The 26,247-nt window shown below is 47.8% G+C and overlaps 1 protein-coding gene and 1 non-coding gene across 6 annotated transcripts; one reads left to right on the forward strand and one right to left on the reverse strand.

Moving 5' to 3' along the window:
• Positions 1 to 4,383: 4,383 nt before the first annotated feature.
• Positions 4,384 to 25,802, reverse strand: LACTBL1 (lactamase beta like 1). Of its 5 annotated transcripts, none has more exons than XM_085559060.1 (7): positions 25,396 to 25,802; positions 22,769 to 22,910; positions 20,220 to 20,329; positions 17,426 to 17,583; positions 15,825 to 16,072; positions 12,701 to 12,806; positions 4,387 to 10,083 (listed from the first exon to the last, which is right to left on the reverse strand). In XM_085559060.1, the coding sequence occupies exons 2-7, from the start codon at positions 22,872 to 22,874 to the stop codon at positions 9,105 to 9,107; spliced, it is 1,707 nt and encodes a 568-aa protein (XP_085415186.1). In that variant the 5' UTR covers positions 22,875 to 22,910; positions 25,396 to 25,802; the 3' UTR covers positions 4,387 to 9,104. The 5 variants fall into 5 exon arrangements, with proteins under 5 accessions (XP_085415189.1, XP_085415186.1, XP_085415188.1 ...); XM_085559062.1 differs by having other exon boundaries at positions 25,392 to 25,802; XM_085559061.1 differs by having other exon boundaries at positions 22,769 to 22,913; positions 25,392 to 25,802.
• TRNAN-GUU (transfer RNA asparagine (anticodon GUU)) lies at positions 16,516 to 16,589 on the forward strand. Its single transcript has one exon. It is a non-coding gene; the product is annotated as a tRNA-Asn (tRNA).
• Positions 25,803 to 26,247: the final 445 nt, after the last annotated feature.

A 26,247-nucleotide genomic window follows, 5' to 3' on the forward strand; every position in this document is an offset into this window, starting at 1 on the left:
GTGATCCAGGCATGGCCATGGAAGTGCATTGTCTTTGGAAGTGTCCAAGGCCAGGCTGGACAGGTCTTGGAGCACCCTGGGATAGTGGAAGGTGTCTCTGCCCATGGCAGGGGTTTGGAACAAGATGGACTTTATGGTCCCTTCCAGCCCAAGCCATTCCATGATTCCATGATTCTCTTGGTCATCCTCCACTTGTTCAGCATCTCAGGATCTTCCTGGGTAGAGGGAAAGAAGCCACAGAGGACAGTGAGGCACTGAAGTAGAGAGGTTTTCTCAAAGAGCTGAGGCGTTATGGCTTTGTTCTCCTGGAACTCTTGGCCCAGGTGCCTCTCAGTCCTTAACAGGAGGATGAATCCATGTCAGATCTTCTGGCCTTTATCTCCTCTCCACAAGAGCTCAGCTGCTCTGCACTGGACACACTTTGGGTGCTGGGTTACTGACAGAAAGGGATTTGCATTTCTCTGAAACAAAATTTATAGGTGGTTTATGGTCCTTTTTAGAAAATATCTTATATTTTTCAATCAAGGAAAAGCAGAAATTAAAGGGGGTGGACACTTTTATACTGCACTCCTGGATATTTTGATGCTTTGCAGAGGTCACACTGCTCCCACTAATCTTCCTTTGTGGATGGGAACGGGGCCAGTTCTGGTTCATTTATTGTGCCATGTGTTTTTTAAAGCTGAATTGTTTATTGTGCATCAGATTTTAATTTGCTTAGTGGTTTCCTGGGATTCTGAGTTACATTACTTGTCAAGAAAAGGACTTTGTAAAATTATAACTACTGGGCCCAGTGAATTCTCTGCTGTAGCATTTCAGTGCTGATATGCTGATATTACAAAATAATCAATCAATGCTCAAACAGAGCATTGTGAAGTGTGAGGATTTCCTCACAGTGAGTGGAATAGGAAGGAATTTCTTACAGAGAAACCTTTGACAGCTGTGAAGGGCTTAAATCCCCATCCTAGTCTTCAGCTCCTCTGTGAGAAAAGCAATATTTTGTCTCTCTAGATGACTTCAATGCCTGCATCAAAGCTGGGCAGAGAAATTCTCCCAACAAGTAGCAGGTCAGGAGTTCCTGTGGTCTCTGACCTCAAAAAATACATTCTAGAGAGGCAATATAGTGCTGGACAATTTTTTTGGACAAGATGGAAATGAGAAAGAGTCTGAGAAAAAAATCAGTCTTCAATGTCTTGTTGGGTGAAGAGAGTCTGTGGGGCTGAGTGGAGACTTGGCCCAGGGACTGTATTGCACAGTTGAGGAATTTCAAAGATTGCTGTTGACTTCTGAGGTCACCTCTCACATTCTGAGTGTGCTGAGGGACCAACAGAAACACTGGCCTCTCAAAAGAGCATTCCCTGTGAGCTTCCCCCAGATCTAACCATACTGACAATTTTATTATTTTTTGCTAACAAAAGCCCCTTGAGCAGAGCAGCAGCAGTGTCACAGAGGAGCGCTGGTGTGGCTGTGAGCACTTTGCACACACTGAGTCTTCCTGTGAGGGTCTCCAGGGTGGTTGCTGCCCTTGCAGGCAGCTCTGTACTCACCACTCAGCCCCTACTGCTCTCAGGCCTGCTGCCACTGCCAGCCCCTCTCCCAAAACTTGTGTTCAAATATTCCTCTCTTTTTTCTTCCTTCTCCCTTTCACTCTCCATTGATGGAGCCCCCATTGTTTATTGGATTAGTGTGTTGTTCCAAGCATTCCTCTATTCTGAGAGGGCTCCAGAGGATCCTTGCAGATGTTGCAGTGTCCCAGCAGCACCTCAGCATACAGTGACTCAACTCCATCACAGGAACTGTCTGACGTGCCCTGCCCTTGTGTGAGGAGTAACTGCTGATTGCACCCATCACTGTCTCGAGCATTTGTTTCTGCACCAGGGAGCCCTGGGTGGCTTCCAGGACATGCAGCATGGCCTGGCTTGCTTCCATCCTGCTCATGTTCCAGGCTGTTGGAGCGACAGATTAAATCCCAGCTGCACTTGAGCAGGAGCTCTCTGTGGTGCCCTGCTCCCCCTGTTCCTGTGAATCTCCACTTAGGCTTGGTTCAGATTCCTTCTCTTCCCAGCTCCTCAGGGGCTTCTGCACTCTCTGAACTGCCCCTACTCTGTGAGCCCTGAGCTCACGTCCCACACGAGCTCTTGGTCTCCACCAGCAGCATCACATCTCCCACAGGATCACTCTGAAGACACCCCAATCCCCTTACAGAACCTCACTCTTTGTTTCAGACATGAGTGGGGATGTCAGGACAGATGGATGTTACCTGAGCTTCCTTCAAGCACATGCAAGAAAAGGATAAAGACAATAATCCTGATGCTGAAACCACTGACTCCTGGGTGAATTAAATCCTCTTCCATGTACAGGACAAAGGCAAGTGGCTTCCCACTAACAGAGGGAAGGGTTAGGTGGGACATTGGGAAGGAATTCTTGGCTGTGAGGGTGGCAGGCCCTGGCACAGGTGCCCAGAGCAGCTGTGGCTGCCCCTGGATCCCTGGCAGTGCCCAAGGCCAGGCTGGATGGGGCTTGGAGCAGCCTGGGACAGTGGAAGGTGTCCCTGCCCATGGCAGGGGGGGAGACTGGATGAGCTCTAAGGTCCTTTCCCACCAAAATTATTCCATGTGCCATGATTCTCTAGATCAGTCAGTGTTGGCTGTGAACATCCAGGAAGGTTGCCATCCTGGGAACCATCCCAAAATCTGTGCACATCCTCTCTGGGAACATCTCCTGTTTTTGGATTCCCTGTCATGGCAAACAGTGGCCATTACCCCAGTGAAGTCCAGCCCCTCTTGACTCTCACAAGTCAGTCAGGACATCACAGCACATACAGGACTTCATGTAGCCTCCGATGGCACAAGGAAGGGCCAGACTGAGATCTTCCAGCTTGGACAAATGAAAGGGAAGGTGGAAGCTCCTTTTATTTCCTTTTCTCTTTAAATTTTATGCTTGTTTCTCTCCCAAGCCCCTTGATTGGTCCTTTCCTCACTGAGATAAGTCTTTTAGACTTGTGTAGTCCTCAAATGCTCTGTCCCACAATGTGTCGCACCCTCCAGCCAGTAACTCCCACCAGTGTGTGAGGTGTTCCAGAGACATTTGATATCCCATTTTGTCCCAGATTTCCTGGCAGGCACCAGGGAACATGCATGGTGTTATGTGCTCAGAGGCTTTTCTGCATCCTCACAAGGAAGGAGCACTGCGGTGCAATGGCAGAGTGACACCCCTGAGGGGACTCATCTCTTACAATAAACACAATGTCAACAGATTTTTGGGAGTAATGGGGCTGAACCCAAACCAACAGCAACTAAACACTCTGGCCAAGAGAACTGACACTGGAATGGTGAAGATTTCCCCAGTTTTACCAGTTCCCTAGGAGGGGCTGTGGCAGCTTTCTTCCACAGGTTGTGGGAAACATTTGTCACCCTGGAGTTGATCTGCTCTTTCCAGCAGAACTAATTTCTCCCAGTTTGGGGCTGCAGGGCAAAATATTTTCCAATTGCCTATTTGGAAACACTTTGTTCCCATCCTTCAGATTTCTGATTTAACCAACTGCTTTTCTTACATCTTCATCAGCATATCCGATAATTAGCTGAAAGTGATTGGAAATTGTGGCTGGACATTTTTATATTCGGCTCCCGCTTGTGCTCATTCCATCCTCCTGCTGACTCCTCTCTTCCCGTGTTTTTCCATAACCTTTTGCAGGATGCTCTCACATCTCACCCATGGTGCTCAGGTGGAACTGAAATTAAACGAAATGTGCCTACCCATCCCTAGCAGAAATATCACTCCTTGGAGGAATAAATTGGGAACTAAACAGGAGCTGCTGCCAGGCAGAGTTGGCACCAACCCACAGTCCTGATAATTTGGTTTGCATCAGGAATGGCTGCCAGGGGAGGTTCAGCACCTGCCCAGAGCAGTTACAGCCAGACCACGAGTGGGAAGGAAGGGAAGAAGATGCTTATTCTGTGCTGTGGCAGTGGGCAGCACCTGGGCTGAAGAGAACAGAGTGGGAATGATGGAGAAACACAGGAATTGTGAGAGACAGACACTCCAAGGACGCCAGAATCAATTAGGTTGGAAAAGACCTTTAGATCACTGAGTCCAACCTGTGACCTGACACCACTTTGTCACCCAGACCACAGCTCTGAGAAGGACTCTGCAACATCCCTGTGAGAGGCTGCACAGCATAGGGCACTTCAGACTTGCAAACTCCACCCAAATTCCTTCCAAGAAGTTTGGAGGAGCAGCAGGACTGTCCTGATGTGTAAGTGCTCTGTCTTGTGGTAATCTTTGTGTCTTGGCTTGGAGTGAATGCCCAGAGCTCTCAAAATGCCATGAGACCAGGAACCTGCCCAGGATGTGCAATGGGCAGGTCTGGGAGGCTCCTAAGTGCCCATGGTAAATAATTAGACCCTTAATTACAGGTTGCACGCACCATCTCAGGGATATCTTGCAACTATACATCAGCTATGCTGTATTCCTGCAATTCCTGTTTGTATCTACAAACGGGCCTTGAATCCTGCCCAGGGGGGAGAGATATTTTTTCTTTCTGTTTTTATGTCTTTGAGTGTTTCTGGGCATGAAACATCCATTTATTTTTATTGTTTTTTTCATAATTTTTGTCAACTTGGCTAGTGCTGGAGACTGCAATAGAACTGTATGTCAGCTCTGTCTGTGCAATAATTTTACCTGCACCATTAAAACCATGTTTGCTCATTAGCCATGAGGGGCTGGGGTGGGTGTGCCAGAGCACAGCATGTTGAGGAAAAAGCACTTTTCAGGATAATGTGAATAAGGTGGATAATGTGGATAATTAATTTGGGGGATATGGTCCACTTCAGGCTCTGAGAGGAAAGGGATGAAAGGTGAGGGCTCCATGGGCTGGAGGGACAGGGAGCTTGCAGCAGTGAGGGCTGGGGATAAGTGGGACACAACTGCAAAAGCAAATGGGAGCCAAGTCCTCATAAATGAATTGTAGCTACAAGAGAGAATGGGAGCACAGCCATCCCTTTATGCAGATCAGATATCAGAGTGGTCCTCACCTGAGCTGATACTCCTGAAGGCAGAGCCCTTGCTAAGGGGAAGAAGTTGTTGTAACCAATGTCGTGTCAGAAGGGACCACAAGAACTACCTTGTTTTGTTTTGAGCTGTTCATCTGTGACCCTCATGTCTTCAGGGCAATGGTGATGAGCAAGTTGAGAACGTGTCCTTGCCTGAGAGCAGGTTCTGGAAGTGTTTCCCTTCCAGCTGAAGAGATGCTCATGATAGGCCTGGGTCCATCCCAGACAGATGGGGCTGGGAATTTGTAGAGTGTGATTCATCAATTTATTCCAGTTATGCCCTTTGATATGAGAGGAATCCACTCCACTGACTGGAGTCACTAAAACTCACTAAGAAAGGAGTTCAAAGGGTTCGAAGTTCTGAGATGTAGGTGTTTATATTTTGTCAGATTATTCTCATTCTTAGTGGTCCAGAGTCTTTTAACTTGTAGAGTAACTACAGTTTAAGGGACACTATTACAATATTATGTGGTTTCATTACTGCTCCTTAGGGCAGAATTTAATTTCTTAAACCAATAAACTGAGTTTTGGTTTTGTCTGTTTTTGATGCTGGGAATGTTAATGAAGCATTTTCTATTTGTTTGGTTCCCTGATGAGTAACTCTGAAAACATTTTTAAGCTCTGTGTTTCTATAGGCTGTTGCAGACACATTGAGTCACTTTTTAAAGCACAGATTCAGTGAAAAGTGAGCAGATGGGCAGAGTTTGCATGTTTGTTGTACGGATTGTGAAGCCAGTCTCTGACACGGGTAAAATGACAGTGGGATATTTTTAAATTCAGCAGCAAGCATACACAAAAGCTTAAACATTATTCATGGTGGTAACTTAGATTCTGTAAAAGTTCAAGTTGAAAAAAAGGCAAATTCACAAAGAGCTGTTAGAGCTGGTGTAAAACACCTGCTAACTGAGTCAGGTACCTTCCCCCCCTCTCTCCCAGTGACACAGCTGGTTCTGCTCTCCTCAGGATGCTGCTTTGGCACAAAGTTACAAAGAGAAGTTTGGACTGAGGATTGTGACTCTGGCTGCCCTCCATGACTGCCTGGACTACCCCAGAACTCCACCTTGTCCTGTCTGCCATGCATGGGCTCTCCCAAATGCTCAGTACAGATCTTTCAAGGTCCCCTTTTCCCACTCTGTGTCAGGGAAGGGTTCTCCTGCCCACACTGAGCTCTTGTTCACCTTCCCAGCGTGAGCCAGGCTTTGGTGAGATAAGCTCAGGAAATGAATTTGAATCAGGAGTGGCAAAGAACATGATTTGCTGTTAATGAGAATGAATTAGAGCCCCCAAAATGTTGGTGAACAGATGTGAGGGTGACTCACTACAGAAGATTTCTGTGTGTCTGCGTTTCTGATGGAAAACTTGAACATCTCCAACCTCCATCACACAGATGGAGGTTGTCCAGTGTGCTGTTTCCTCCTGACCAGTGAGTGACATGGGATACAAATACTAATTTTTATTGGAAGCTTTTGAGGGTAAACAATCACTTCTTTTGTTTCAAAGCAAGGAGGACAGTCCCACACTGGCTCGTAGCCCTCACTCAAAAGAACCAGAATTAGACCACTCCAGGATCTTGCAATCAGACATCCCATCCCATGGGCTTGGCTGTGTCAGGAGTGTCATGGCAGTGATATTGTCCTCAGGAAATCAGCACCAAATGTGCCTGCACTCATCCTTCTGGCATGACCACACAGAACACTGTCATTTCCACAGCTTTTATTGCTGTTGCTATAGCCCAGACTAAATATTGAACATACGGCGTTGTACAAGGTATGGGATGTGATCTTCTACAAAGTCCAGAGGAAACCAACACAGCAGCAGCTCTGTAAGGCAAGGTTTGCATGGTTCCAGGTGCTGATTAGGGAACTGAAATTATCTGAGAAAAGGCAGGGAGTTTCTGGGCTTTCAGTGATGGTCTCTTTATTCAAAAGCCTACAGAAGTGAAAGCACTGAGAGAACCAGAGAGAAGGGAGCAGAGAGGGTTTTTTTCTCATCCTCTCTGAGACATGTCCACATCCAAGAGTCTGTGTGGACCAGCAGCAGCAGGATATTGCTCTGCAAGAGGATACACCTCATACCAGAACATGCACTTGGAAGGGTCTTTGTGCAAGTCTCTATAAACCCTTGTTCAATGCCCTTTGTCACACTTCCCTCTGGATTTCAATGCTGTGCAGCCTCTGCCATGCCCTGCAGTTTGGATATTCACTTTACGGTCAGAACTATCCTGCCCTGCCCCTCTGCTTGCTTTTATTTCAGCTGCACCCAGGGCTGAAACCACAATATCCCCTAATTCTGAAGAGGCATTGAGGAGCCAGGACTGTGCAGTTGTGATGGTCCTGTCTGCCCTCCTGTCTAACACTGACCTCATCACAGTGAGGTGGTGTTGGCCATTGACAGCACAGAATCATTGATTTACTGAGGTTGGAACACAACTTCAAGATCATCAAGTCCAACTGTTCCTCCAACACTGCCAGGGCCACCACTAAACATGACCCCAGGTGCCACATTCACACATCTTCTGAACACCTCCAGAGATGGTGGCTCTACCACTGCCCTGTTCCAATGCCTGAACACTCTTTCTGAGAAAATGATTTCCCAATATCCAACCTAAACTTGAGGGTGTTCCCTCTGCTTCTGTTCCTGTTCCTTGGGAACAGAACCTGACCCCCACCTGGCTGTCCCCTCCTGTCAGGAGCTGTGCAGGGCCACAAGGTCCCCCCTGAGCCTCCTTTTCTCCAGGCTGAGCCCCTTCCCAGCTCCCTCAGCTACTCCTGGTGTCCCAGACCCTTTCCAAGCTCTGTTCTCTTCTCTGGACATGCTCCAGCCCCTCAATGTCTTTCTTGTCATGAGGAGCTCAGAACTGACCCAGGATTTGAGGTGGGGCCTCAGCAGTGCCCAGCACAGGGGAGAATCACTGCCCTGGCCCAGTGGTCACACCATGGCTGGGACAGGCCAGGTGCTGTTGGTTTTCTTGGCCACCTGGGCACACCTGCACTCATGTTCAGCCACTGTCACCAGCACCTCCAGAGCCTTTTCCTCCTGGGCAGGAGTTCAGGCACTCTGCCCCACACCTGCACTGCCTGGGGTTGGTGTGACCCATATCCCCTGTCCTGCCTGCCTTGGCATGGCGTGGGCACACGAAGGGATAACAAAATTCACCAGTGGCTCTGTGGTGCAGGGGAACTGTTGCCAAGGTGGTGCTCCCCAGGCTGATGCACTTTCCCTCAGATCCTCACTCCAAGTGGGTACGTTTGCAGCCAGACATCCTGTGCAAAACATACAGAAAGGTTCCCATGCATTCCTGAATTCCCACACCATGCTCACACGCTCTCCTGGATACTGAGACCGTCACAGAGCTCAGCCCAGCTGGAACATCCCACCTTATGTTCCTGTGCCCCTGCACCCAGCAGTGACCTGCAGCTTCTACACTGCTCCAACATCCTTTGAAGGACCAGCCAAAGAGCCAAGACAGAACCACATTGCTCTGCACTTTTCAAAGTTTATGATCCAGGAGAGAAACAGACTCTCACTTCCCAGGGATCCCAAGCAGGGCCTGGTGTCAGACTGATGCCATTTTTTAGCACACAGTGTTTTTGGCAAACCCAGGAAAAGGATCTTGTTTGTGATAGACAGGCTCTTGAAAAGCCCTGGAAAAATACTTGGACTGATGAAGAGACATTTTCTGAGAGAACCAGGGAACTCTCAGCCCTTTGATGATAGCAGTTGATCACCACAGTGGTCATCAAACAGACAATATAAGAGTGGAGCACTTCAGTGCTCGGCTTTTTTTTAGGGCATCCAAACACACCCATCCAGCACATTCCCACTTCTTTTTCCTGGAGGTGTGTCCGGGTGCCAGCTGGCCTGTTGGGCACTGCTGGGGGCCAAGGACAAGTCATTAAAGTCGTCTGAAAAGTGGGAAGGATTTGTTTGGCAAAAGAGTCATTTGCCTCTATCCTTCCCTTTTGAATGGCATCCACAGTGCCACACAGGCAGGAGAGTCTGGTAAGGCCCAGATCAGAGCCCGCTCCCAGGAGTGGAGGGTGGAGCGTGGAATGTTCAGCTGTAGAACACGGGCTTGCGCAGGACACGCACCACGTTGTAGGTGTTCAGCCCCGGGGCGTCAAAGCCCGGGGACAAACCCTTGCGGTCGAAGGGGTAGAAGTTAAAGAGCTGCCCATTCTGTGTCTCCAGTGAGATGGAGGCAGAGCCCAGGTGCAGAACACATGGGAACTCCTTGTCAAAAACGACTTGGAAAACGCGATCTTCCAGGTGGTGGAGCTTGATTGTCCGATACTTTTCAGGGATCAGCTCTTCCACATGAGGCCCAAACTGCTGCATGAGCAGCACCCCACCGATTCCAACTTTGATCTCATAGAAAGTCAGGTTGGAATAGGTGTAGTAGCCAACATAAGGGATTGGGTTTGGAGGAGGAACCAAGCTCTTGTCGGCCTCTCTGAACGCTGTCTCCATGGCAGGGATGAGATACTCGTATGTCTGAGTCACAATGTCCCCACCCTGAGGTCTGGGCCCTGCCATCAGCACAATGAAGCTCAGGCGGAGCTTAGGGATGAGAGAGAAGGTTGCTGAGTAACCATCAAGGTCCCCATCCTTCCTGATGACATCATATCCCAACTGCTCGTTAATCTCCCAGGGTGTGCCTGTCTTGTTAGCAAAGTATTCCACGGAACACTTGAACAGGGGTGTCAGCATCGTCTTCACCGTGTCGGGCTCCAGCAGCCGGCGGTGGTAAGTGCCCAGGAAGACCATAGCCAGCTTGGCCAGGTCGGCAGCTGTGGAGTACATCTGGCCAGAGGGCCGGTACCAGCCCAGGTCGTAGAGCGGGGCTGGCTGCTGGCTGCCGTAGAAGCCCACAGCCATCTGGGAGCGGATGGGCGCCGTGATGTCAAAGCCGGTGTCCTCCATGCCCAGGCAGTCCAGGATGTTCTCCGAGATCCAGCGCTGGTACTGCCCATCGGCTGCGTGCTCAGCCAGCACGTGGGCCATCAGGGAGAAGGCCAGGTTGCTGTAGTGGCACCTGGAAGGAAGAGGAATATATTGGGATCAGCTGCTCATCAGTGATATGCACAATCAGTGGCTGGGTCTCTCTTCTTTAAGGAAGAATTCACATTTTATGGAATAGCAGATGAAGGGGAGACAGAGAAAAGCTACATGTTGTTGCCATGATTTGTTGTTAAATCAAGATAGAGAAGTGTTTTATAGGAACAATCCCTCAGACATTTTTGGAGGTTCTGGGTCCAGGTCAGAAGCATTTGAGACCCTGGCAGGCAGCTGGAAGCAGCTGTGATTTTGGGATTGAACCATGGAATGATTTAACAACCTTGCAGGAAGTACAAGAAGTCACAAAAGTTTAGATATTATAGTAGAAGTAGTTACAAAGTAGAGGGAAGAATTTTTGAGTGCTGTACAGGGAGGTTTTAACACCTGTACAGGGGGGTTTTGGTTTTGTACATGGGGGTCAGAGTTTTTAAGAAGGAGGGATTTGGGCCTGTCCTGTCCTCCCTCTTTCTTCTTCCTCACCTCCATGTTCTTGGTGATGTTGGCACTCACAGATTGGTTTAGAGTAGAAAATCACCATTTAATATAGGTAATAGGCATTGGGGAAAAACTGTAAACATGTAACACGTAATGTACCATATAAAAGATAGAAAAGCACCATTTAATATAGGTAATAGGCACTGGGGAAAACTGTAAACATGTAACACGTAATGTACATATAAAAGATAGAAAAGCACCATTTAATATAGATAATAGGCATTGGGGAAAAACTGTAAACATGCAACACATAATGTACCATATAAAAGAGAGCAGCAGCCCTGGGTGGGAGAGAAGAAGCAGTCGGGGTCAGAGAGGATGTCAGGGTGTGTGTGTGCCTCTGCCTGAGCTGGGAGCAAACCACAGCAGCCCGAGGAGAAAATCTTTGAGATAACTTGCAATAAACTGCCTTGAGACCAAACAACAGAGACTGCTGAGCCTTTCTTTGGAAGCTCGGGTGGGAGGAGAGACTTTTCCACCACATGGAGCCACCCCTGACCTAGGGTGGGCTTTGACAATCAGCAGAGCTGTTTAACCCTGATGTACAGACAGAGCTGAAGATGAAAAAGAAACAACTCCTCTATATTTGCATAATCTGACTTGCTGTTTATAATTGTTCACCATCCATTCTCTTTAAGAGCAACATGGAGAGTTCCAGGTGCTCGCCTTAAAGGTCTCAAAATCCTGGGTAAACCTCTTTGGGGATTTGCCATGGGATAATCACTTAGATACCTAAGCTACCTTAAGATGGTAAAAGCACTTAGAGAGCACTTAAAAGCCCACAAAGCAGCATCCAGCAATGTGGAATCATTAAAGAAACTTGAGTACTCCAATCTTTAATAACCATCAAGTGATTTATGTCTTCAGAATTGAATGAAGTTTAATGACACGAAAACGTGAAGGGGCATTTTTTAAAAATATGTTTTCAAAATTCATTACATTTTCAACCCTGTTGGTTTTTTTAATTGTGTGAAGCCACACATCTCATTGAGACCTATTTAGATCATAAATTTGGTACCACTTCAACATTTTCCAGCCCATTTAGTTGAATAAAAACATGATGAGCATAGAAAAATGTGTTAAAACATCTATATCAGTGAATGGGAACTTCCTTTGGCAAGAATGATCTGTTAGCTGGGAAGCATAACCAGGAACAAGGAGAGAGAGTGAAAACTATCAACATGTAATTAATAAGGCATTGAGAGACTGTGGGGGGATGTCTGTGTTTATCTTCATGGGGATCATTAAACAAAGATACCAATGGAGATAAGTTACAATAAAGATATAAAAATACCAAAGAAGATTATGGTATTAAAATCCTAAAATCCTTTAAGGAATATCTGTTGTAGCCTCCTACATGATGTAGGACAGAAGTAACACAAGTGAGTCGTAGATCCTCAGCCATCCTGGGTAAAATATTTCAGACTGTAATTAATTACCAAACAATTTTGCAGTCTTAGGAAGTTTAGTACCAGTTAGTTTGAATTCTTTCCCTCACCTGCTGTCCACTGGATCCTATTGAAGGTTGTGGGAAGGTGTCCAAGGCCAGGTTGGACAAGGCTTGGAGCAACCTGGGATAGTGGAAGGTATCCCTGCCCATGGCAGAGGGGTGGAAAAAGATGATCTTTAAGGTCCCTTCCAACCCAAATCAGTCTGGGATTCTATGATTCCATGATATTTTTGAGTGTTTGCAACCCAGGTAACAGACTTTTAACGGGCTACTGGAATTGAAATAAGCATTCATAGACCTTTTAGATAATTTAGATATACACAACTCACCACAGATATTATTTTAACTGAATCCTGTGATGATTTAAACTGTTTAATTTAAAGTCCCTTTCCACTTTTGAAACCTGCATCATTTAAGGCTCATAAAGTGAACTATAGCAGTTTAATTTGGCTCATCCGGGCTTAAAATACTAGACCCAGCCCTGGCACCTCCAAGAGTCTTTTTCTCCCAGCCTCTGCCAGGTGTGTGGGGAGATGGCTGAAGCTCTCTTTGGGAATAGTGTCTTTATCCACTGGCCATGGAGGCTGGGGATGGGGCTGAGGGCGGAGAACACATCCACACCAAAAGCTCCTAAAGGAATGGATCTGACCTGGTTCCTGGGTCGGCCACCAGGACGTCGTCTTTGAGCAGCGCCAGGGCATCCTGTGTGTTGCCCTTCCAGAGCAGGCTGGTGGATCGCAGCCTCCTGGGCAGACCTGTGCCATGGGAAACAGAGAAAGCATGGCAATGATGGCTCTGGTGAAGACCGAGCAAAGGCAAGATTCAGCGGCAAAACGGAAGCACCAGTGGTGGACAGGAGAGCTCCAGAGACACAGCAAGGGCCTGCTCCTGCTGAGCTGCAGCACATGGCATCAAGTCATGGACTCCTGACTCTGACTCGCCTAGGTCCAACCCCAGCATTAGCCCTGGGCTGCTGGATCTCAGTGAAAACACCCTGAGGAATGATGGAAATTATCCTGGACTCCAAGAGTGGTTTGGAAGAGAGGGGCAGATGGGGTGTTGGGAAATCTCTGTATTTCCACGTGACTGCATTCCCTTGGTTAAAAATGTGTGTAACAGCTCCTTGTAGCAGGATTTCATTCTTTACACTTCACCACAGAGGGCCTAAACTTCCCTGGACAACTCCAGGCTTGGCCTAAAGTATTTTTATTCAGGGCTTCTGAATATAGGAAAAAACATCTTCGTTCCACTTTTAATTATTCAGGGTTTCTAAATGCAGAAAATATCAAGTTCTTTTCACTTTTCTTTCCTTACTGAACATGGATTCCCTAAAATTTTTTGGTCGGTACTTTTTTAATCACCCCATCTCTTCTGCACAGGATCTATGGCTTGCCAAGGCCAGAACTTGGATCACTTTTGGAATGGAATCCTTGCTGCCATTTGCAGCTTGCTTTGTTGTGGATGTTTGTGTGGAAATTGGGAAATGCATGTTTTTGACAGAAAAATGACTCACAATCATGTGCTCAGTGAGGATTCACTATGGTTGGAAAAGCCCTCCAGGATCATGGAATGCAGCCATTAACCCAGCACTGTCCTGTCCACCACTAACCCATGTCCCCAAGTGCCACTTCTCACATTTTTTGAATACCTCCCGGAATAGTGACTCCACTGATTGCTCCCTGAGCAATCTTTGACAATGCTTTACAACCCTTCCTCTGAAAATTTGTTTCCTAATATGTGATCTAAGCATCCCTTGGTGCAACTTGAGGCTTTTTCCTCTTGTCCTGCATCCTGGCAAGGCTGAATGAGGGCCATTCTTTTGTGGCAGCAACACTTGTTTTTCTCAGCTGGCCTGAACCTGGAATTTGAGCTGGAGTAGAACACTGTTCTGCCCCTGCTCTGGGGCTGTTTGTGCAGCTGCACAACCAGATGGGAGATGCACTGACATCTTCCAGTGGACAATGGGCTCCTTCATTACATACTTGCCCCAGTGGCAGCAAAAAAAATGTTGGAGCAGTGGGAGAGTTCAGCAGCTCTGTGACAGCAGTGCAGTGTCTCCTTGAGGTTCATTGGAAATGATAAACCAGAGCATAATATAATCCAGAGTCATTGATTTCTACCTCATGGGCTGCTAATTGAAGTGACAAGCATGTTGTTAATAATTTACAATCGCATCCCATCCTGTCATTCGTGTGGACTGGAAAATCACAGTTCTAACAAGCTGAAGCTTCCCTCCAGCAATGGGCCCATCGAGTGCTGAGGAGAAAATCCTTTGGAGTTACTTCTATAATATGCAATGGAGAGGCCAGATAATGAGGATCTATTACAGATCAGTTTTCACTGGAAGAATTTAGATGAAACCCACTTTACAATGTGTCATGCAGTGGCTTTGATCCCAGTGCTAAGCAGAACTTATTCCTTTTTGGGGTTTGACACACAGCAAATAGAAAGTGGAACCGGAACATCCCTTTGATTTGCAGCTGGGATTTTGAAACTGTACATCTCCTTCTGATGAATTTTCAGGGTCCAAGGGTTGGTGTGCCCTCTGGGGGTGCTCTGGGAAATTTGGGCCACATGCTAAAATCCAAAAATACATAGGAGCATAAAAGGAGCTGAGCAGGGGCACAAATCTAAACACAGTGATGGAAGCAATGGAAGTCTGCACAGTACAAGCAATCATGCCATGACCAGGTACTCTTTTGACTTATGCTCCTTACAGCATTTCTGGGGTGCATGTCACACCTGCCTGGGTGACAGGAGCAGCCAAAGCAGCTTCAGGTGCTCATGAGAGTCAGAGAGGACCAGGCAGAAGTGGTGCCCCTGCAGACATCAGGCTGGATGGAGCCACACCTTGTCTGAGGGGAGGGGCTGGGCAGGGATGTGGCCACTGGCCATTTTGGGTTGTTTGTCTGCTTCTTTCCACGTTTCAGTATTTTGGGGAGCCCTCATTTTCATATTGGCTTGCTTCAGATGATGCTGTATCCCATCCTGAGATCTTTCAAGTTGCAGACATGTTATTTTGATTTTAGGTTCTAATTTCAGAGCATTTATTCCAATTTGGAAAAATGCAAGTGTTACAGAGATTGACCAAAATACCACACATGATATCAGCACAATCTATTTACATTTCATTTACATTACATTTCATAATCCCTCAGTCAAGTATTAGCAGCTTTGTTTCAGAGAAAGGGTAAAGTTCTTAGTCTTGTGATCTCCTTCTCCCTTAATGTATGAGTTTCCCAATTCTGAAGTAGCAGCAGATTAACACTTCTCTGACAGCAAATGCCAAGCTATTGATAGCTCAGGAATCCTGGATCAGGAACCACACTGACAGCTAAATTTAGCTCAGCAATCAAGGTCTTTCTATTCAAAGCAAAGAGATTTGACCCTCAACTCTAAATCTCAGAAAAACGAGAGCAGTGGGGCCTGGAGTACAAAATACTGTTGTGCAATTGGAACCTGATTTCAGGCCATAGTAGTGAGGAGAAAGGAATCTGGGTTCACCTGAAAGGAATCTGTGTTCACATTGCAGGGGAAAAAAGCCCTTCTCATCTCAGCCCCCTTCCCGGCAGGAGTCATGGACAGGAGTTCCCTTTGAACACTCCATGAAGTTGCTTCCAAGAGCCCTGCCCGATCCCTGGAAAGTGCACAGTGCTGGGTCCAGACTGGAAACAGCCTCCCAGCAGCTTTTTTTATTCCTGGAATATGGTCTGCCCTCTCTGAGGTGTCCTTCCAGGGCAGGGAGGCCCAGGGACACCCAGGAGCTGCCTCACCTGAGAGCTGACTGGCCATTCTGCGCAGGGTGACCGGGGATGGCTTCAGGGGCATCGAGCCTTTTTCCAAAAACACGGGGCCATCCGCTGTGTATCTCTGCTCTGAGTCCTTCAACCTCCCCAGAGGGTTCTTAATAACAAAGTTCTGGGCATAACGCTCCAATGGGTCATCGAGGGATGTGACTTTTCCTTCCTCCCACATCTTGTACAACATAATGGTGGGGAAGATCTTGGAGACACTGGCAATTCTGTCAGGGAAGAAACATTTGGAGAAATTTAGCATTAAAAAGCCCATGAATCAAGAGGAAAGAGGAGATCACCATGATTTTACATGTTATACCTTTGCCCATTCCAGAGGGAATGGCTAAAATACCAGTAGGAATTTTAAATTAATATCCTTAAATCTGAATCTTTATAGACTGCAACATAACTTCTGAGTGTCCCCAGCAGTGCAGTGGGTTGCTGATCTCTTTCTATTCACTTAGCATTCATAAAACAACATAAATTATAAATTACTGGTTAGTAAATACTATAAAAACTCTCAAGTAGTTTATTGGAATTTTAAGGCTAAAATCACAGAATCATTTAGGTTGGAAAAGACCTTTCAGAGCATTCAGTGGGACCATTTACCCAGCACTACCAAACCGTCCCTAAATGCCAGATTCCCACAGTTTTTGGGTCTCTCCAGGCCGTCCCTGTGGCGCAATCGGTCAGCGCGTTCGGCTGTTAACCGAAAGGTTGGTGGTTCGAGCCCACCCAGGGACGTGGACCTGACTCCTGGCCCGTGGTGGGGGGCTTGGAACCAGAGCCTGAATGTCCCTTCCAGCCCAAATCATTCAATGGTTCTGGAGGAAAAATAGGAGGAAGTAATTTTACCATTATACAGATGGGGAAAAAGCAGATAATCACAGCCACCGAAACTGTCCAAAATTGTTCATTCCAAGGACAAAACTTTATAGTCAGAGTGCAGCTCATGTTTCTTAGATAACACAGTTGCAATTTACTGAAAATTGATCTTTAGAGGAAGGAAGCATTTCCTTCATCTTGGTTTCTGATTTTTAGCACACCTTAAGAGCTTGATTCTATCTTAAACTAAAAAATAACAGTAAATATGAGTTGGACTTCACTGGAACAATAAAAAAGGTTATGGGTTTATTTTATGTGTTCTGCAGATATTCATCCCAAACATCAGCTTTTCCTTAACTGACATTAATTATTATTTTTTTGAATCCTGTGGCACTGTCTCCTCTCTGCTCTCCAAATCTGTGCCAGATCTTGGTTTTCAGGTTTGTGCCCTGGACATGAAGCCATTCCCATGTAAGGAACAGTATGTTTTCAGGTTCTTTAGGGTCATTGCTATTCCAATTTAAAATATTGTCAGAATTAAATGAAAAAAATACATAAATAAATCCAAAATAACTCAGTAAGCCACCAGCATATAACAATCTGGGAATTCACTTTGTCTCGCTAAGTTCCAGCATAAACCAGCAGAGTTTCCAGCATGGACCTGCAGTTTGTGCCAGCGTCTCTATTCCAGGGCCCAGCTCTCCACAGGTGCGCTTGCCTTTCCCTGGCTCTCACAGCTGTGCCAGGTGTCTCACCTGTAGATGGTGTACTCGTTGGGCAGCCCCGAGGCTGGGTCCGAGGCGTTCTTCTTCCCGAAGTTGCCCGTCCAGAGCACGGTGTCGTTGTAGATGGCGATGGCCGACATGGCCGGGAGGCCGGAGCTGTGCAGCTTCTGCCGCAGCATCTGATCCACCTGGGCAGAGAGGGAACCCGTGAGCTTCCAAAAGAAGATCTTACCACGCATCCAGTCTGTACCAAGCAATAGAAGGCTCAGAACATCCACCCTCGTTACTCCCACGCACTTGAGAGTGATCCTATGTACAATGCTTTGGGGAAGAAAAGTATTTTAACTGTTTTTCTGTTTATTCTAAAATTGCTTCTGTTGAATTATCCTGTGTCCTTTTTCAGTCTACACACCCACTGTGTAGACAAATATGGTGCTTATGCTTGTAATATTTCTGATTAAAACCAAATATCAACATGTAGTAATTGCAATTTCTTCTTTCTTAATTTGTATTCTGCACATCTGCTCTTTGCACTGGTATTTTAGGGTCAAAGATGTATGAGAAAAAGACTTTTCAGATATCCCATGACACTTCCCATGCCATGAAACACCCTGGAGCTTGGGCTCCTGTTTAAATCACAACCTGAGTAACAGCTCTGAGCAACTGAAGGGCTCAGTGATTGCTCCTGGCTCCCTGTTGTGCCAGGGCTGTGCAGAACTTTTCATCGAGCTGTACAGAGCTCCTCATCAGATCTGCACCACCCACCCCCTGCAAGCAGAATGCACCAATCCTGCCCTTCTGGGACTTTTTCAAAGCTATGTCATCACCTTGCATGTATAATTTGCAATTTCAGGCACAGGTTTTGTTTTGCACACCATGGTTAAGACATAAGAAATGCACTTCCAGACCCAACATCTGGGGCAAGAAAAGCCAAAATGAGTCATGTCCTTGGGATGTCTTCAGTGAATGGCCAGGGGAAGTGCACCGAGAGCAACAAGTGGAAACATCCATCGTGTCCAGCTTTTCTGTCAGGTCCTTTGCTCTCTCTCCCCATGGAGCAGTGGCCTGTCAGGTACATCTGTAGATGTGAACATCCGGTGCCCCAGCACTTCCTGAGAAGAGTCTGGTCTCATGGAAGCAACTCTTGAGTCAGGAACAGGAAGGATAGGCCACACATACCCCACACATGATCAGGAGCTAATGATCCAATTTATTAGGAAACCCATTCTTTTTGTACACGGTTCTGATACAGATGGACCTGATTGGTCATTTAGTCAAAACACCATCACCATTGGCTAATTAAGAAACCACCCTTCAGTAACCATATTATGAGAAACAACCGTTCAAAACATCAGCTGCAAAGACTCTTTATCATTCTTTGTCTTAGCCTTCTTAAGCTCCCCAGAACAATTCCTGGGAAAGTTTATCTGGCTTTCTCTCTCTGACCAGGCTGTTGCATGGAGACCATGAAAAGGGACTTTGGACAAAGGTTGGAGTGCCAGGACAAGGGGGAATGGCTTCCCACTGCCAGAGGGCAGGGCTGGATGGGATATTGGGAAGGAATCCTTCCCTGTGAGGGTGGGCAGGCCCTGGCACAGGTGCCCAGAGAAGCTGTGGCTGTCCCTGGATCCCTGGAAGTGTCCAAGGTCCAGATGGATGGGGCTGGGAGCAGCCTGGGACAGTGGAAGATGTCTCTGCCCATGGCAGGGGGCACTGGATGAGCTTTAAGGTCTCTTCCAAGCCATATCACTCTAAGATTCATGTCAACAATCATGGTCCTCCTTTTCTCAGATCTGACCTTTAACCCTGCCTGGACCTGCAGACAGGAAGAGACTTCATAAAAGTGGACGTGAAGTGATGGGAATTGAAATTCAGCGTGGAAAAAGCCATGTGTGTGCAGGGAAACTGCCCAAACCTGATCCTGAGCTCTCAGCAGCAGGACCTCAGGGCTGTGGTGGATGTTCTTATGGAAACATTTGCTCAGTGCCTTAAGGCAGACAAAAAGGCAAATAAAATAGAAGGGATTATTAGAGAAGTAATATAAAATATAATGAAAAAATATTTTTTTCACCCTGATTCACTTACGTGTTGTATATTGTTTACACTGCTGATTGCCCTCTACTTGGGAGAAGGAGACAAGTGAGAGAGCACGTGATAGGGGCTAAAAATAGGGAATGTCCTGTCAGAACATGACTATCCTTATGGTCCAGTCAGAGCAATGCTGCAGGATTTCCTCAGAGCACATGGAGCTTGCCAGAAGATCAGGCAGTGCTCAAATGTCAGATCCATCTCATACTGAGGATATGACAGTGTATCACACCCTCTTCCAGACAGACACAGATCTTCTCCTTCCCCTTCCCCCTTCCTTTCCTCTCCACTCCCTTCCCTGGAGTTATGTACAAGCATCTTTTTAATTTTTAAACAGGGGTGTGGGGAAAGCCAACAAAAAGAAAATTTGGCACTGGCTGATGAATTGGAACCAGAGAGTGTCTGAGCCAGGTACTCTCCAGGACATGAAGGCTGCCTAATAGTGGACCAGATGCAAAGAGCCATTATTTTATGCTGGTGGAAGCTCACCATATCTTCTGATGGACAAGTGATGGTGTTTGTCCATCCCAGCTCACCCTCTGGGCAAGAGAACTGCTCACTGACCTGTTCACTGAAGGACTTCACACATCCATTTCTAGGTTTGGTGTTCTCCCCCTCCTCAATTCCCCACCTCCTTCCTCAGGATGTTCAGTGGCAAAATCCATCATCTCCCCTGTACCCCTGGAGAACAGCAGCCGAGAGCTGTGTGTCCCTCTGGTCCCTGCTCCCCACAGACCTTCTCCAGGGCTTCCTTCAGGATGGGCAGAGGGTGGTCCAGCGGCACCGGCTCAGGATAGCGGGGGCACATTTGCACAGCCTCTGACCTCACCTCCATCACGGATGGATCTGGAAAACAGCTTAGGGTGACACAGGGACCTCAGCAGACACGTGGGCAAGCTTGGACCTCCCCCAGCAGCCACCACGAGCTTTCTTCCTTGCATTGGCCTAAGGGAAATTTCTGCCTAGGAAGGGACAATGCTGAGTGATTTCTGTCTGATGTAAACCAGGGATGGCTGATGTAAAACTGGGCCCTGTTATTGCTTATTCCAACATGGGATTGGACACAGGATGTGCTTCAACAAACTCTGCAACCTCAGAGAGTGAAGAACTGGGGCTGCAGAAGACTCTGGGGTGCCTGGCAGTGGGTTTAGCCTCCTGGAAGGGCCTGCCCATGTCTGAAGGAAAATCTGAGCCGGAGTTCAGGACTACAATGGCAAAGAGATCCCTGTATCATAACCTCAGAAATGGGGCCAGGAATGACCTGCGAGGTCCACCTGAGATCCAGCACTAACAGCACTTGGTAGGCTCCACACCCACTCCATTAGTTGTCTCCAGAATCAGCTGCATCCTCCATATCCCACAGCTTAAATTCATGTGGCCAGCAAAGATCTTTGAATTTTGAGAGAGATGGGAAATCCCTTACTTGGAGGCACTATTTTCCCAGTTGATCCCAAGGTGTTCATAAACACAGCTACCCTGCTCTGTCAGCTGGGGACATAATGCCATCTTCTTCCTTACCAGGCAAACATGAAGCATCAGAAGTTGGGATGAGGAGAGAAATGGCAATAGGAACTCTTGGAGATGGACAGGAATGGATACACACAGCCTACAGACAGTCTGGTACTCAGATAAAAATGTGGGGTTTGAAACCTTTTCAGACCCTGGTCTCTGAAATACTTCCAGCACCTTCATCATAGATTTTCTGCCACCTTTCAGCTACTTAAAACTCTGATCTATTGACACTGTGTGCATTTAATCCTTGTGCATGCAGTGCCTTGAGTGGATTGGTTGAGTTTCCTATAATCAACAAAGCAGGCTCCAGAGATGCTCCACGGGCTGGAGCCCCTCTGGAACCAGGCTGGGAGAACTGGGGTGTCCTCCTGGAGAAGAGAAAGATCCAGGGAGAATTTAGAGCCCCTCCCAGGGCCTAAAGGGACTCCAGAAGAGCTGGAGGGAGACTTGGGACAAGAGATAGAGTGACAGGGACAAAGGGGAATGGCTTCCCACTGCCAGAGGGCTGGAATAGGTGGGATATTGGGAAGGGATTCTTCCCTGTGAGGCTGGTGAGGCCCTGGCACAGGGTGCCCAGAGCAGCTGTGGCTGTCCCATCCCTGGCAGTGCCCAAGGCCAGGCTGGACAGGGCTTGGAGGAACCTGAGATAGTGGAAGGTGTCCCTGCCCATAGCAGGGGTGCAACACAGTGGGCTTTAAGGTCCATACAGCACAAACCATTCTATTATTCTGTGATTTCATGAGTTCTAGTGTGAACAGAGGCTTAATCCAGGGCAAAGATTTGGGGAATAGGAAAGAAAGCAAACCCTGAAGCTGAAGCAGATGGTAAGGTATTAACAAACCTGTTTCTAAACTGGAGTAACTAACTGGAGGAATAATAGGGGGAAAAAGAAAAAGATAAGGAATCTAAAATAAAATGCCTCCTTAGCAGTTATCCAAATCTAGGCCAGGCGTGATGGAGCTTCTTTGGACACCAGCAGAGTGACGTGGTACCTCCATCAGCCCAGCCTTCACCTCCTCTGTGGCCTTGCTTTATTGCTCTCTGGGGAAATCTGTGCTGGGGAAAGTGCTCTTTGGGGAGAAATGGGAAGAAAGATTTTATTAGTTGTCAGAATCTGTGGTATTGATGATTCTGAGGTTGTAAAAGTCTCTGTCTGTCAGCCCCACTGCCAAAGCAGAAGCCATAATTGGTCTGTGCTGTTCCAAGGTTGTTTATTCTGTTTATCTCTCACATGTTCTGCTGCCCTGCCCAGCTCTGTCCTGCAGGGCAGCGTGTGGGGCTCTGCCCTCAGTGGGATGTTACAAACATTAAATACCAGAAACTCCCTGGGCTGCATTTACAAGAACGTGCCAATATCTGTCACCTACGTTGGACAGTGTGTCCCCAGCCTGAACCAACAGAAAAATGCCAACACCACAGTGAGACATGGAGGGCATGAAGAAGGAGAAAAAGGACAAGACACACCCAATTTCCTCCATCTTGTCCCCTTTGGACCCTAATCTAGAATCCTAAAATTTTACTTTTGCACCTGTGCCACACTTAATTATTACTGATATCAAACCCTCAGAGCTTGTAATTCATGCTGTAAGATTGAAAACTCTTTTCCATGGCCAGAGATCACAGCCAGTGTCTCTGGGGGCTCTGTCCAGGGGGTTCCTGACCCCTGCCAGGGTCCCAGGGCTGCCAGGGCTGCCAGAGGGAAGCTCTGCATTCCCCAGTTAGTCTCCCAGATCTCTGTGCCACACCATGACCAAGGCTAAGCCCCCTACTCACTGGGCTCCACTTTGGGGAGGCTGTACTGCCACAGGAAGCAGCTGGTCATGGCCACGGACAGCAGGAAGAGGAAGACAACCAAGACATGGATCCACTTCACCTCCATGGCAGTGAGCTTGAGGAAGCTCCGGCTGCAGGGTGCCTGCTGGGAATGGAAAAGGAATGTGCTAGGAGAGAGAAAACACCTGGATGTGTCAGCTGGGAGAGAGGCCCTGTGCTGGAGAACAAAGCTGTTGCAGGGACAGCACTCACCTGGTCTGGGGGAAGTGTCCCTGCCCATGGCAGGGGCTGGAATGGGATGAGCTTTAAGATCTCTTCAACCCAAATTATTCTGGGATATTTTCAGTACCATTGCTGCACCAGGGCAGGACAGACCAGTCCCAGTTGGGGTAACTGGAAGCAGAAATTACTTCCTGGCTTTCAGTGAGCTCTGTGAGCCATTAACTCTCCTCCCCTTGTTGGTTCTTGTGGAACACCAACCACTCCTTTTGCCTTCTCCCCTCTGCAGGTGAAGCTCATCATCCCAGCCTGGCAGCAGTCTCAGTTACTGCTCTCACTTCCTCCCTTCTCAATCACCATGACTTATTCCTGGATATCTTTCCATCCCCTTTTTCCAGAGTCCAGCATCTGTTCATGGCAGCCACCAGCCAGACCATCTGAGCAGATCCAGCTTTTCTAGATGAATGATGGAATTTTTCACTCTGTGCTGCCCTTACTCTTCTCTGTTGTGCCTGCAAATCCCATTCTATCACGTACCATCTGTAAGCTTGGCATTTACAGATGCCATGTTTTGGAAAACTGCCTGATATTTGAGTGTGTGCAGCTCTCACAACACTGGAGACCATCCAGGTTGGTGAGGGAACCAGATCAATGTTGAAGAAAAACAAGGAACAGATGACAAATGAGGAGGTGCCTGAGCCTGAGCTGTGCTCCTTCACTGCCTGCAGGAGGTCAGGAGGGTGCTTTTGAAAGTTTGGCAATTAATGTTATAAAACATATGGCCTGCCATTTGCATCCAATATGCTCCACATTCCTATGCTGTTTCAGGTTGTCTGGACTTACTTGTAGGATAGACAGATTGAAATATTCCCTTTAGATTTCCACATAGCCTTTTTCCACCCCCTGTTTTTGAGATACAGGATAGTTCATGCAAATGCTTCTGCAAATCAACTGAGCCTTCCTTGTCACTCACAGCCAGGGAATCTGCAGAGCCTCTCCCAGACTTGCACATGGTTCTGTGGATCCAGCTGGGTTTTCCAGCCTTCACTGGAACTCTGAGCTGCAGTTCCACTTTCTGCATAATAACAGAAATATATCATAATTTTTCCTGAAAACCTTCAGCCTGGTCAGGCATTCCTGTCGGAATTTCTGAAAGCAGCTTATGTCAGGTTTCTCCGTAACATAATTAAAATTCAAGGATGGCTTAAGACGGTGCAGATGCCTGCAAACCCACTCACACCTGAGCCCACCTGAGTGCTCCAGGTCCCTATTCCAGCCTGTGACTTGTTTCTAAATAGGGGAATTCCATCCTGACACCAATCCCATGCGTGTCTGGATATACCAACCTCCTTCAGGGCCTTAGCGTGCAGTGATTCCATCACCCAAGGAAAAGCCTGTGCTGAGATCTCTTTAATCCCCTCACACTGCAGGGCTCCGTGTGTGTTCAGGATGTCACCCAGAGCTGTTTTCCTGCAGCAAGGAGTGGCACAGGGCCCTCTACCCTGGAGTGCTCATGGGTGCCTTTCTTGGATTTAGTCCCATCTTAATAACATTGACCCCTCCATGAATTTTCAGTTCCTCTGACAATTTTTCTGCCTCTTTCCTTGTGTCACTGAGAAGCCCTGCTTCCTGAATGCCAAAGAACAAGGTGAGAAGGCTATTTTCTGGTGTATTCCTCATCTCATGGACTCCAGATTCCCTGGGCCACTAACTGAGGACACAAAGATACCGACTTTGAGCTCATCTATTAGTGCAAACTCATCTTTCTGTCCACACTCCCCTTTACTTCATGTGGATCATGAGTGCTCTGAAAGGCTTTTTTTCCTTCTCTGCCCTGTGAACCGGTGGGAATGCAAAGAAACCCTGGCAATACCATGGACTAGAGATGTGGATCTCTCCCTTATTGATGGGACACCTGGTACCTGAAGTGTGAGAAATATTCATCCACCCGAAGAGTTGCTCCATGCTCCAAACTACTTTTCAGGGAAAATACTGCTTTTTCCCTGTCACCTGGGAGACTGTCAGGCAAGCAGATGGATAGATCCCTATAAACCCTCATCACAATTCCCACTGCAGGACCTGTCTGGTCTCACCTTCCTCTGGTTTCCCCCTGACTCTGTGTCTCTGTGACTGTCACAGCTCACAGCACAGAAACAGCAAGGCAGGGGGAGGGGGACGCTGAGCACTTAAACACATGCAAATGAATGCAAACACTTGCAGGAATGAGTGCACACAGCTTCCCATGGGGACAGCCTAGCAGTAGGATACATTTTTTCCCCCTGAGCTTTGCAAAATTAGAATGGGGAGAAAAACTGGGGATTCCCAATGGCCCACCCAGGTCACTGTGGTGCCCCACCAGGGTTGCGCAGCCCAGCAGGGATTAGGGAGATCCCCAGCCCCTCACCTACCACCTCCAGGAGCTGCCTCAGTCCCAAAGGCTTCTGTTCCTCATCCAGGCGTGTGGGCACCCCGACAGCCCCACACTGGCCAGCCCCAGCCCCGGGCAGGGGCGAGCAGCAGCCCTGGGCATCTCCCAGAGCAGCTCTGCCTCACGGGCAGGCGCTGTGCTGGCACCGGCTGCAGCCACCGCCGTTCTCTGCCCACCAGTCCTGCTCCAGCTTTATCTTCCCAGGAGTCCTGCTCTGGGCTTCCCCATCCATTTGGCCCATCCAGGCCCTCCAGAGAGTGCTGCTGATCTCCCCTGGCACAGCAGCTTAAGTGACAGGGACAGCATGGCATTTGCACAGGAAAGTGCCTGAGAGATTGGATGTTAATTCTTTCTAATGCTTCTGTGCCCTGTGTGTGAATCACAGCTGAAACCAGGAGGGCTTCACCGGCTATTTATAGCAGCTTCATCTCCTCCTGACATGGAACAGGAGGCGATTAAGCAGGAGAGGACCAGTCCCAGAGTGCCTCCAGCCAGCCTGGGGAGCTGCTCGAGGGGAGGGACATGGAGAGCTAAGCTGGGAGCTCAGCCACTCTCTGGGCTTAATCCTGCACAGCCTCCTGGAGTTCTCCCACAGTGACAGACAAGGGAGTCATTCCCAGCTCCAGGCTCACAGGACAGAGATGGAACTGGGATTTCTTCCACCTTATCTGCCAGGCACTCTGAAGGATAGTGGGAGATGCATGAGGGCATCCTTACCCGCAGCTGTAACCCCTCCATGGCTGCTCAGGAGGCTCTTCTCATCCCCTGTGCTGCTGGTCCCCACAAATGAAGGGCTTATAAACCCCTGTGATGAAGAAAACAGAGTTGGTGC

This window comes from Lonchura striata, chromosome 21 (genome assembly GCF_050655825.1).
Source record: "Lonchura striata isolate lonStrDom1 chromosome 21, ASM5065582v1, whole genome shotgun sequence".
NCBI lineage: Eukaryota > Metazoa > Chordata > Aves > Passeriformes > Estrildidae > Lonchura > Lonchura striata.

Bases quoted from the DNA above. Each gene is read 5' to 3' on its own strand.
- LACTBL1 (XM_085559060.1), bottom strand. From the start codon at position 22,874: ATGGAGGTGAAGTGGATCCATGTCTTGGTTGTCTTCCTCTTCCTGCTG. The intron at 16,073-17,425 runs GTGAGACACCTG...CTTCCCTGACAG, and splicing joins AACGAGTACACCATCTACAG to AATTGCCAGTGTCTCCAAGA. The intron at 10,084-12,700 runs GTCAGATCCATT...TCTTCCTTCCAG, and splicing joins GTGGCCGACCCAGGAACCAG to GTGCCACTACAGCAACCTGG.